General features: G+C 49.2%; 1 protein-coding gene across 3 annotated transcripts; it reads right to left on the minus strand.

Annotated features, from left to right (window-relative positions):
* Positions 1-6,164: 6,164 nt before the first annotated feature.
* On the minus strand, positions 6,165-11,809 carry ZGPAT (zinc finger, CCCH-type with G patch domain). 3 transcript variants are annotated; one of them, XM_009584259.1, is made up of 7 exons: positions 11,157-11,809; positions 10,256-10,389; positions 9,308-9,483; positions 9,015-9,038; positions 8,137-8,311; positions 6,901-7,318; positions 6,165-6,455 (listed from the first exon to the last, which is right to left on the minus strand). In XM_009584259.1, exons 1-7 carry the CDS (start codon positions 11,807-11,809, stop codon positions 6,317-6,319), a joined length of 1,719 nt encoding a protein of 572 aa, XP_009582554.1. In that variant the 3' UTR covers positions 6,165-6,316. The 3 variants fall into 3 exon arrangements, with proteins under 3 accessions (XP_009582554.1, XP_009582556.1, XP_009582555.1); XM_009584261.1 differs by lacking the exon at positions 9,015-9,038 and having other exon boundaries at positions 8,137-8,268; positions 9,337-9,483; XM_009584260.1 differs by lacking the exon at positions 9,015-9,038 and having other exon boundaries at positions 8,137-8,268; positions 9,325-9,483.
* Between the last annotated feature and the right edge of the window lie 287 nt (positions 11,810-12,096).

Raw genomic sequence — 12,096 nt, forward strand, 5'->3', positions numbered from 1 at the left:
TCTGCCCCTCCGAGCCCCGCAGGTTTCGGGCCCATCCACGCGTGCCATGGGACCTGCGGAGTCACCAGGGAGAAAATCCCGGGTGGGAATGATGGTGCTGCCAGCATCACCGGTGTCACCCCGTTTGCAGCGCCGTGCACGGCGAGCTCCCGCGGGGCTGCGCCCAGCCCAGCCTCGCAAACCCCACCGAGACATTTCTGCTCTCACGGGAACTCGGATCGCTCCCTGCAGCGTCCCAGCACGATCCGCACTTGGGCCAGGAGCTCTGGGATGGCAACCAAGCACCAGCCCAGCCGGGCCGGCTCTTTGCCGTCGGCAGCGTGGCATGCACGGACCCTGCGCCTCCTCTGCCACCGTAACCCCGGTTCTGCAGCCGCTCTGTGCTGTGACGCGAGAGCAGAAAATGCCCGACCTTTCGACCACTTTCCTCTGCCTAAAGAAAAAGCCATGCCTTGCCCAAAGCTAGCCTTCTTCCCTGCGCCTTATTCAAGGAAGAAGTTCCTCCCTTGCAAACCACGGCAGCGGCAAGGCCGGAGCAAGCGGTGCAGAGGCACGAAGTGCCGGGAGCCAGACACAAAGAGCAGAGGCTCCCCAGCCCGTCAGGATCCCGCACCTTTCCCAGGGGGGCTCTCGGGAGCACCCCGTCCCATTGTCCCTGACCCCGCTCCGCCGTCAGCGTGCTGCAAAGCCCAAAGCAAAAGCTGACCCCGCTTCACCTGCTCTGGTGGCTGCTGCTCCCAGCTCTGTGCACGCCATGCTCCCCAAAAAGGCTGGCCTGCTACTCGCGATCTGCGTGCCAGCAGATCTCTCCAAAGAGAGATCGAGGCAGTTTCCCCGCACCGGCGTGAAGCACGGCTCGAAGAGGCCCCGGTAACCGACCCAGACGGGGCCGGCAGCAGAGTCCCCAGGGACAGGGCTGGCACAGCCGAGCAGGACAGCTTCCACCGGCGCAGCTGGGGACACAGAAAGCCCGTGGGGCACCCGCGCACCTCTTACTCACCCTCTTACATATCTTAATCCGGATGACAAAGATCAGATGAGCTCTGGTGAGAAGGCACCCTGCCTCGCCTGAATCTCGGGTGCTACAGCAGTCCCAGCCCGAGGGCGCGCGGGGAGGTCTGCGCCCATCGAGGGACCCATCTCCCTCCCCTCTCCCCCGCACCCCGTGTCGCACGGCGGCATCTTTGGCCCATCTTTAACCCAATAACCAGCAAGTCTCTGCCCACTTGTAGCACCCTTTTATCTGAGAACTTCCCATGCCTTTGGAAACTTCCCTGACTGAAGCCTTAACCCCTGGAGAGCAATTATTTCAATGGGGAAACTGAGACAGGGAGGTTTTAGGGACTAACCGGGCTGGACAGACTGGCTTAGATCAGAGCTGGGAAGGGAAGGCTGTTCCCTCCCCAACGACGTTTTAATTAGACAACACTGCTTTTCTGTCTGAGCATACATTAATTATACAGATTACCTGCAACACGGGCAGTTGCTTTAGACAGTCCTCGCTGAACTTGTTCAGCTCATTAGAGGGACAGGATCGCAGGCTGCAGAAGCGACTGTGTTCAGGGCAGAACTGAGCAGGCTCTGAGGTTTAGCAGACAAAATTATAACGAGGTGCGATGGCTGGGAGCTGTGTTATGTCGGAACCGAAGTGCAAGCTTTTAGCACACCGAGGCAGGCACACACGGGGCAGCTTATTCCACAGCGGGTGGATTTTCCATCCCTGAATTTTTAAGATTGAAGAATGAAGGGAGAGGTTTCCTAAGTCGAAATTAATGCAGAGAAATTCTTCTGACCTACTTTCTGTTGTGCAGGAGGTCGATGGTTGCTCCTGGATTTCTGACTATAGAAATGCCCAGCGCACGCTCTTTCAGGCTCAGCAGTCACTGGGGGAAGCCACTTCTTGGGACGACACGTTGGTTCTCCCAGAATTCCCAATTTAAGAGGAAAACCCAGTGCCTGACTGAAGTCGCTCAGGTAGGACTGAGCAGGTTTGCAAGGCAAAGTCTCAAAACAGACAAAGGTACACCTGAATTTCCTGCCAATAAAGTTATTGATCTCCCAGTCCCGGGGCTATTCTCCAGGGCAGGAGACTCAGCAGACGGCATTTCGTAATGCGCAGGCTCCGCAAGCCAAGATGGCTTTGAAGACAAGAACAGTCACAGCCGTTGCGTACCTGCAATGCACACCCACAGCCCACCCAGGAGGGAATAACCCCCTGTCGTGACACCTGAGCACAGGCACGATAAATGCAGTTGGTTTGTTACTCCAGACACGGGAGGTTTTTTGTGACCCCTACAAAAGGCGCAAGCTTTTCAGCTGGGCTTCAGGAAAACAAGATTGAATTTACTGTAAAATTAAGTGCTGCTGCTGATGATTTTGCCTGGCCTCTGATTCATCTACCCAGATAAAACCACACACTGTTCAGTGCAGAGAAGAAAGTCTATGAAACTACTAAATGCGTGTTTGCAAGAAACCAGGACAAACATTACAAGCTGATTTCCATCAGTGATTGCGAACATGGCTGCAGCAAACCCAGCGCGGGTACCTTGGGGAGTTGTACTGAAAAAAAGTCCCAAGAAGCAGAAGTAGATCTTTTTTTTCTTTTCAGTTACAAAAAGTGAAAGCCCCGAAACAGTTAGTCAACAACACTGAATCAGCCCTAGACCGTGGGATGCAATTAGTAAATTTTAAGACTATTTCAAACACGGAGCAGGCACGAGATCTCACCGACTTCACTCGCATTTCCACAGCGGGATTTCATCGTCAAACTCCTCTAGAGGCATTTCATTTAGAAAGGGCCAACTATATTTCTAAACGCCAGACCCAAATGTCACAAAACTTGGATGCACGCTTCTAATTACAGTTCTGATCACTGTTCATGTGCTGGAGTGGCTTTTGTAAAGTCTAATTTTAAAACATTAAGGTAAGTGACCCGCCTGCTCACACCATGCAGTTTTGGTCAAGGCTGACATCGTTTCAGCATTTTTCTTTCTTCCCGCCCTTCTGTGATTGCTGGAAACACTCACTTGGGCAGAGAAATGCACTTCTAAGCAGAAGTCGAGAACCTGCTAGAGAGATTTTCTGCAGAGCTGAGCCGCAGCAGGACACCAGCTCTGGCGAGACCTCGGTGCTGCAGTGATGGGAAGCCAGATTCCCAAATACGGGATAGGCGTATTAAGGAGATGCATGTTTTCTCAAGGATCACCTGCCTACCACAGTGGTTTTCTTGCCACAAATTCAGTAGTTTTACCTAATTTCAGGTTTACAATGGACAACGTTTCAATGACCACACTCTCTCAAGCCTTCTCACCTGCAGCCTGGAGCTCAGCAGTTCCCCAGGAGCTGTCCCACATGCAAGCAAAAAATCTAGTCCCCCTTCCCATAAGACAACTGGAAATTTTTCTGTTGAAGAAAGCAATGACCCACACCTCTGAACTCAACAATTCATTCACGACGACAGTAATCCGTTCCCACTCAACCCCTAGATTCAAGCCCAGCGGTGTAGCCAAGTTCAAACACTTTTTCTTCCTTTTTAAGCTTAGACGCTTCCAGAGCACAAAGCATTAAGTGGCACAAAGCCCGCAGCCCTCCTTGCAGCCGACTGACAGTTTAACCCAGCTGATGCTTCCCCACTGCAGTGTAGGAATCCTGCCTGTCCAGTCCAGCTAGCTGCAACAGCATCTCCGACAACGCTGCAATTTCTATATGGATCAAGTTTTTTAAAGTATTTTTCAACCCCTGGTTTAGTTGCAGATACCCAAGTTTGCCAGGCAAGAAAGCAACACCACTTACTTTGCAGAAACTCAAAAGCCGGTGAGTGTGAAGAACGGGAATCCGATCATGCTCTCTTCCTTGCCAGCCAACCTGGAGAATTTCGTTTCTTTTATCCCATAGAGTTATTCCCGATTAGGGGTTCCTGAACATTTCAAACATCTTGATCTGAGCTCTCCCGCTCCTCTTTAGCTCCTTCTAGAGCAGACAGCTCCGAGCAGATACCATGCAGCACACGCCACAGCTCGCTTCCTGGCCTGCAGAGGTGGTTGCTTCACCCAATGGTAGGCTGGGTTTCTCCCCGCCTTGGCTGCGAGCAGCGCTGCAGACAGGCTCCGGCACACAAGAGCACCCTCTGCCGCGCTCCGCTTCCCACCGAGCTGGTTTTAGCACCAGCTCTCTATCTGCAGGTGAATATAAGGGAAGAATGGGTTGTCACACGTCATCATTACTTTGCAAATGAACAACGCCTTACAAGGACAGAGGGAAAAAATGAAAACCAACTTTATTCATCAGGGACGTGAACTGTCTTGGGCAGGAGACAGCAGCCATTCAAATAGGAGTCTGACAAGTGAGGCTTGGAAATCCCAAGGAAGGGTCAAGCCTTAGCCGAGACACAGGGCTAATACACCCAATTCTTAAAGAGAGGATAATGTTAAATAGTGTCAGAGCGCAAAACAACCCCAAGAAATTTCTCTGCCCAGTTCAGCTCACCAGTCATGGGCCACTTCAGCAAGCACCCATGCTAAGCCGGGCACATTAATCCTTGTCACCACTCAACGCTTGAGTGTGGGAAACAAACAGTCATTTGTGAGGGAAGGGCACTGAGCAACCATTGTTAAACCCTTCAGTTAAGCCCAGTGCATGGAGAACAGGAATTCAGAACAATGAAGATAATACAGCCAATTTAGTTAGAAACCGATGGATGCTGAAGTGCTCAAGGCAGCCCATTCCACCTTTCACATCTCCACGGTGCCCATCGTAGCAGGATCCAAGTGCTTTCCAAGAGGAGAGGGTCACTCTAACAGGCTTCCTGAAGACGTTCATCTTGTTTACTTCTGCTGTCGCTCTGTGTTTTTTGAGCTGTGTCTGCAGCAATGCTAAATCGCACATGACTTGAACAACTCTGATCGTATCTGCTTCAGCCTTAGATTTTCTGGTTAGTTTGGCAGCCTGACCCTACAAGTAGGTATAGCCCTGCCCAGGCTGACAGCTCTGTAAGTTTCTTAGGAACAGATAAAAAAGCAAAACTTTTCATTAGAAAAATGACTCACAGAATAAAAGGAAACTGATTTCTTAAATTAAGAAAAAAAAATGTGTCCTTAAGATACTGGCATGAAATCGCAAACAATTTTTTTTTTTAAAAAGCAATTACAATGCACAAATCCCACCAGAAACAGAGTCTGATGAAACCACCATCTCCTCTGGGGTAAGGACTGGCTGCCACCAACGCAGACTATAACCTAGGGGAGAAGACATCCTTCCTGCCCAAAGACTCTCCACGCTGCAGGGAAGGGCACTTCGCTTGCTTGGCCTGCTTCCAGCCCAGCCTGAACTCTCCCACAGACAGGGCTGCATGCTGGGCACACACAGACCTCCTGATCTTTGTGCTCATCCAGGTCCCAGTCTGACCTGGATCTGGGTCCTGAGGTTTTTTAATAAAAGGACCTGTGTTCAGAGAGCCACCTAGGACAGAAAAACTCACGTAATGATGGCAAAAATCACAAGGTTCCCTGTGGAGTTGTTCCTAGCTAGGAGGTTTGAGAATCCGTTACTCTGCTGTCTTACACCCCCAGCTTTGGCACTCTGCTTGTGGAACCACGCAGCTTTCCATGCCAAGTCAATGAGTTAGGCTATAGCATGTCCTAGGGATACTCTTACAGTCAAACTGATGAAATCTGATGCTTGAGGCCACTAGTACCCACCTCCAAGCTGCCAGTTTTCTGTCTATTCATTACACTAGGGCTACAAGGAACTGCTCCCAAATGAGTTCTCAGGTAAGTCTCATAGCAAAAACCAGAAGGTAGAGAGCAGCTGAAGCAATTTGCCTTTGTTGTTTTCACCCAGCACAAGCCTTTTCTGCTTCACCGGAATGTGCTCGGGACCCTGCCTCCGCTTGCGTTCGTCAGTTGGCTGCAAACAGAAGCCACGGTTGACGGCAGGATGTGGGGCTCTCAAAGCCCCTCAGCTGGTTCGTAGCCAACGTTACCACCCGAGTAGCTACAGACTCTGGATGGAGGTGCTGCCGCAGTGATAACAGAGGAAAGAAGTGTGCAAGAGAGCAGAGAATCGTATTTCTTGTAGCTAGTCCTTATACAAGGCTCAGGCTTACTGAATGCTTTCAGGGCTGGACGGATGTGTACTCCTCCCCCTCCCAGCAGAGCTCAGAAGCGTCTAGTTCTAGAAACTGCTGCTTTTCAGCCCAGTTTTCAGGCTGGGCAGCCTGAGGCCCAGAGGAGCAGGATGGCTCAGCCAGGCTCTGAGGCCATGAGCACTGGGGCTGGCTAGAAGGACGATCATTGCAGTCAGACACCTTCCTCAGAGACTAGAACTCAGTCATCTTCTTATGCGTGTCTGCTTTCTTCTGCTCCCGCTGCAGACTGGCTTCCTGGGCCTGCAGCTGCCCCAGCTGTTTGTGTGCATTAGCCAGCTTCTCCTCCAGCTGAGCTGTAGCAATGCTGTGCCTGAAAGCAAAAAGCATTACGGCATTGTCATCCTGCATGATAAGATCAAAGGCTTGTCATCATCCCAGGAGAGATTAGCGTAAGTGACCTGCTGAAAGCCAGGAAGAACCTGATGCTCAGCACAATCTGGGCTAGAAAATGTCCTCCTGTAATGCTCAGGAGCGACACTGCAGAGATGGGCATGAGAAGGAAAGGACTCCAGTACCTCTCCTCAGAGAGCTCTTCTCTTTGCCACAGCCTGAATTCCCAAAGGACCCCAGACACATCTGCCAGTGTCCAAGCTGGTCTGAGGCACACGCTAAAGTCTCTCTCCTCCACTTCCCCTTAGGTCTCATCCAGGTATGTTTCGCTTGTTCCTCCTATACCTCATTTCAAGCCCACCCCTTCCTAGAAGCGCCCAGAATTCTCAGTTTATCCTGCAGTACCAAAGAGAATGTTTTCCTACCGTCCAATGTTGCGCGCCAGGGCCTGCTGGATTCCTCTGATATCCTTTTGCGTTTGTTCAATCTTCTCCATTGTCTGGAAGAGGCGGACACTCAGGGCTTTCTTGGTGCTCTTGCTAGCATGGTAGATCTCTTTGCTGTTCCTCTCTGGCAGCGCCATCCCTCCAGCCTTCTCCCCAGTGCTCTTCCCTCGCAGTTTCTCATTCAAAAAGTCAAACACATTGTGGGGAGGCTTACGGCTGCCCGCAGGGGATTGTCCAGAGCTGTTTCCCTTTGCTCGGCATTTCCTCGATTTGCCTGGGTCCAGCTTCCCCTGTTTCTTCTTCTGAAGCACCTCAGCACACTGGTCAAGGGACTTCCCTCGAGGAAGTACCACAGCCTGCACCGGCTCCACACGGCCCTCAGAATTCTTCCCTAACCCTGAGGAGAGACACCAAGCGATTACTGCAAGCAAGGACATCCCCTCTTGAGTCATCTCCCACCACAAGTTCACGCTGACAGTAACAAGCTTAGAACAAGTAAACAGGCTTTCGAGGTACAAAAAGCGATGACTACCATCCAAGTCAAGGGGAGCAGCAAAGGCCACAGCATGGTGGATGCGGATGCTACAACAGGGGCCTTCTACTGCAGAAGATATGTGATAAAAAGCCCCAGGCCATCCATCAGGCCAGTTTCTGTGAAACTAAGTTCAGCCTCACATTCTCAGCTTCTCAAGTCCGGTTCTTCTTAAAACTGGTTTGGTTCCTCTGGGAGAACTATAGACAAATGCAAGTAGCAGACTGCCCTCCTAAAGCCCCCAAGGCTCAATACAATTTGTGTAGTGAGAAGCTAGTAAAAAAGGCTAGAGCCAGAAGATGCTTTAACACAGACATCAGAAGCTTCATAGATCAGTTCCCTTCTACCTAAAGCCTTTGAACATCTCATACAACAGTTCTCACGGCTTTAATCATGAACTTGACCATGGCTCCAAATGCCTCCAATTTTTGCTACTACCATAGAGGGGCTGGTGCACACATATGCCTGTACTTCGATTAACTAGCTATTCCTTCTTTCCTTCTAACACTTCCACGCAGGTGTGATTCATCACATAGCTTGAGCCTTATCTAACAGGTCCTTCAGCAAAGTTTTACCTTCATCCAAAAATCTTGTTTTTCTTAACTAGCTTTAGGATCCACCTCGAGGCTGAGGTGACGAGGCAGCCAGGCTCTCACAGCACCAGGACCGCCTTCTCCCCTTACCTTTTCCAAACTCGTATCCCATCTGAACAAGCAGTTTGGAGCCAATACCACGAGTATGGGCTTCCCAGCCACCGAAAGAGGAACTGCACGCAGGAGTCCATTCCCCGTTCTCTGGAACTCCCGAATCTATCACTGTGGCACGGAAGAGACAAATCAGTGAAACACACAAACAAAGCTGCTACACAAAACCTTCATCTGGGGTACCCACTCAGCATGAAACCCCCTCACAAGGCAGTAAAATATACTTCCCTCACCCTAGAATCACTCAGCAGCTCCTTCAGCCTTACTTGGTTCCTACTGAGCTGTCACCTTTGATGAACACTGCATAGCAAGTTACTTAAATGAAAGCTCTCACTTGATTTAATGCACATACCATCTCATATTTCCAGGCATAATCATCCAGAAGTTTTTATGCTTCCTTTACCTCCTTCCAGGATGGTCATACAGACTGACATATACCATCAGAGTAAAATTTGGCACTGTGGCTTGTAGTATTTATTCTGTGCCTCCAGCTTCTGTCTCTGGTATGAGGCTCCTCTAGGCCACTATACTAATTTTGTGTTATTACAATCCAATAATCTCTATTAAGCTAAATTAAAGAGCTCTAGGACACAACTTTGTCCCTGTGACGTAGCTGCGGCACAGGCACAGTGCTGTTTGTGTAATCTCAGAGAAGTCACTTGGGCTCTCTCTGCGTCAGCTTTCAATAGCAAAACAGGGCATGGCTGTTCCTGCGACCTCATCGAGGCACTGGAAGGACCACAAACTCAGCTACTGGGGTCTCGTTCTCTTGTATCATTAAGCTACACGGAGCCCCCAGAGATGAGGAAGTCTCCTGACTCACTTATTAGCTCAACTCAGCGAGCCACATAAGAAACAGACTCAGAGCTTGGAACTGGACTCTAAAACATCACACCATCTACTTTCCTGTGTTGGGAGTTCCCATGGAAACCTCCAACCTTCATTAGCCCAGTAATGTGCATAAAACAAAGATTTTAGTTTGCAATTGTAACATAATAGTGAATTACCATTCTCTGTCTTTCAGCAACTTATAAAGAGATTAGCTACTCTTTTATCAGAGGTGAGGCACTTACAATGAAAGCTCCAGGAGAGTAATTCAGTAGGCCCCAGAGAAAGGCAGACCTAGATCACAAGTCACTTTCGCTCACACGGTCCCCACTCTCTTACCTTTAGCATAACCAGAATTATCAACGCTGTCTTCATCAGACTCGGCAGATGAGGCACCATCTTCACTTCGCAGTGGGGGAATGACACTATCTCCTTCCACAACAGCTTCCTTGAGCAGCAAGGAATCAAACTTCACAGTGTAGTAACCACTGTCGATGTCTACAGAAGGAAAAGCAAGGAACAAAAGTTCAAGTAAGTCTTCAATACGCAAGTGGCAGAGGGCTTTCTAAAACAGAGTTAGCTCCAGTGGAACCACATGGGAGAGGGGGAAGGCCCAAGGAATATGTGCTTTAAAAAATTCTGGTTTTTCTTTGTGCTTTGGATTTCTGTCTGGGAGGGAGAAGCACCCACTGCAATGAAAAGCTATTTCCACAACGCCTGTGTTGATACTTTATTTCTAAAAATGAAGAAAGATGGGCTGCTGAGAAATGGAATTAAAGAGAAGTTAGACTTGCTCCCCTCTGACCTAATAGTAGTCAAAGAAAGATGGAAAGAGAGAATAAACCCTCACCCTTCCCAGGACACGGGGAAGCCTGTATCAGCAGCTGATGGGCAGGGCCAGCTCCCCCGGCTTTTGTTTAAACAAGAGCAATTATTGCAATTCTAAGCTAATATGCATGCAAATTCCTGCAATACCTGCCTCTTCCCTTTCGGTGCAGTTAATGACCACGTAGTCATTTCCTTTCCACATTCCTCTTCTTATGTCTCCTTTTTGCCTAACGCTCTTCTGTTTCCTAGCCTATTCCCTTCCCAAGCCTGACAAAATTCACAACGTTTTCTCAGCTATGTCAAGATTTTCAGTTTAGGGGTGCAGCTACATAGTTAACATTTTTCTATCATTAACCAAAATAGTCAAGTTTTACATTCATTTAAGCATCAGCCTTCATCTTCCACACAGAATCCTGGCAAAGCACACTCACACAAGACTCACCGGTTATTTTTGCAGTGTACCATATTCCGTCACTGTGTTTCGCCAGGCAGGCTGAGCCCACCTCCAGCGCGCTCAGATTGGGCTCCTGAAACGGCTGAAGCTCTTCCACAGAGACCACCTGGCCGTGCGAAAACCTGCCAGGGAAAGTGGAAGAGGAATTATCTCTACCTCATTTCAGCAGGCTTTAAATAAAAATTCCTTCTCTCCTTAAAGGAAATGCAAACGAGTTGTCAGTGGTGACAAATCTTCACTAGTAATTACGGAAGGTTTATCGTGCATTATTTCAATTACACAAGTTATTCATTTTTCATCTTAAACATATTATTTAGGCCAGGTAACAAAGAATGCATCCCACCCCAGAGAATCAAGCTTTCCTTGCTAGTGACACATCCAGTAAAAAAGCTCACAGATGCTTTGAGATAAACAGGATCACACAGACACGCAGGTCTCTAGTCCAACCTCCTGCTCAAAGCACAGCCAACTTCAAAGACTGATCAGGTTGCTCAAGGCTTCATCTAGTTCAGTTCTGAAGCTCTCCGAAGATGGAGACTCTACAACCTCTCCGTGCAACTGGAACATATGCACTATCGACAGAGAAGCTTTGGTGTTTTATTTTAAAATACTTAATCAGTTACTAATTTAGCCACTCGATTGATTATGTAAAACCTCTGCAACTTTCCCATGGGATTTTCCATTTCACCTCTGCACGAGCTAAAGAAAACAGCCAAACTGATGCTGCTGCTTACCATAACACATTTTAAAAACATAAACAAAAAGGCAAACTTTCATTGGGTATAAAAGCCAAACATGGTACTTTCAGAGGAGGTTTATCCCTTTGAACAACAAGGCTTTTAGCTACAGGAAGGACATAAGCCCCCTCCCACCCCTTTTTCTTTTTTACCGACAGTTCTCTTTAAATCTGCATTTGTCATCCAAGAAGAACGGGCACGGCTTCAGTGACTTGTGGGTTGGGTAGAGATACAGCACTCTGACTCCTGCACTGCCATCTTCTAAGTCCTCTGTCCCCACAATCATGGCATTATGGTACTCCAGGGTCCCCCAAGAACTGTAGTAGGGGGCTTTAACCTTCATCCCACTCAATTCCTCCTCCTCCTCCTCCTCCTCTCTGTCAGACTCCTCCTCCTCTTCACTGTACTTTGATTCATTTTTGTCATCAGTTTCTTCATCTCTCTTTGATGATATCTCATTGTTATTAGCTGAAGGCTTCTCATCGGTGCCAAGCTCAGCAATGGCTTCCTTAAAAGCAGCATACTCCTCATCTTGGGCAGAACTGTCTGGGTTGGCATCCTGCTCCAGGAGACCTACTGGGGAGGAGGAGGAGGAGGCATTTGTGTCTAAAGTAGCCAGAAGTTTGCTCTTTTTAACAGACACCAGGCTGGATTCAGTCAGTTCTATCAGCTGCTTTAAATCTTCCTGCAACTGAATCAAGTCCGACTGCTGCGATGGGTCCAGGCCTGCCCCTAAAGCCAGCTCCACTTGCTGCAGCTGGGCATTGTAGGTCTGAATTGCTGCTTCCAGACTCTCTTCATCCATTATCAGCAAAACAAAGGTGTGTTTAACTGTGTCCTTTCCGGGAGCTCAGAACATATTCGAAGAGTTTGTTTAAGATGAGCAACTTTTTGGACAACAAGCCTTTGTCTGCAGAAGCTACCATCTCCCCCGCCGTCCCGCTTCTTCCCTCGGAAGTAACCAAGCGATGCGCCTGCAGCGAACAGGCGGCGAAAGGCGATGAGAGTCCGAGGAGAGGCCGGGCCGGGCCCTGCCCTCCCCTGCCACGGCGCCCACTCGAGCCCACCGGGCCCACGCACGGCACGGCTCCC

The sequence above is a fragment of the Fulmarus glacialis genome, unplaced genomic scaffold (genome assembly GCF_000690835.1).
Source record: "Fulmarus glacialis isolate BGI_N327 unplaced genomic scaffold, ASM69083v1 scaffold26008, whole genome shotgun sequence".
Taxonomy (NCBI): domain Eukaryota; kingdom Metazoa; phylum Chordata; class Aves; order Procellariiformes; family Procellariidae; genus Fulmarus; species Fulmarus glacialis.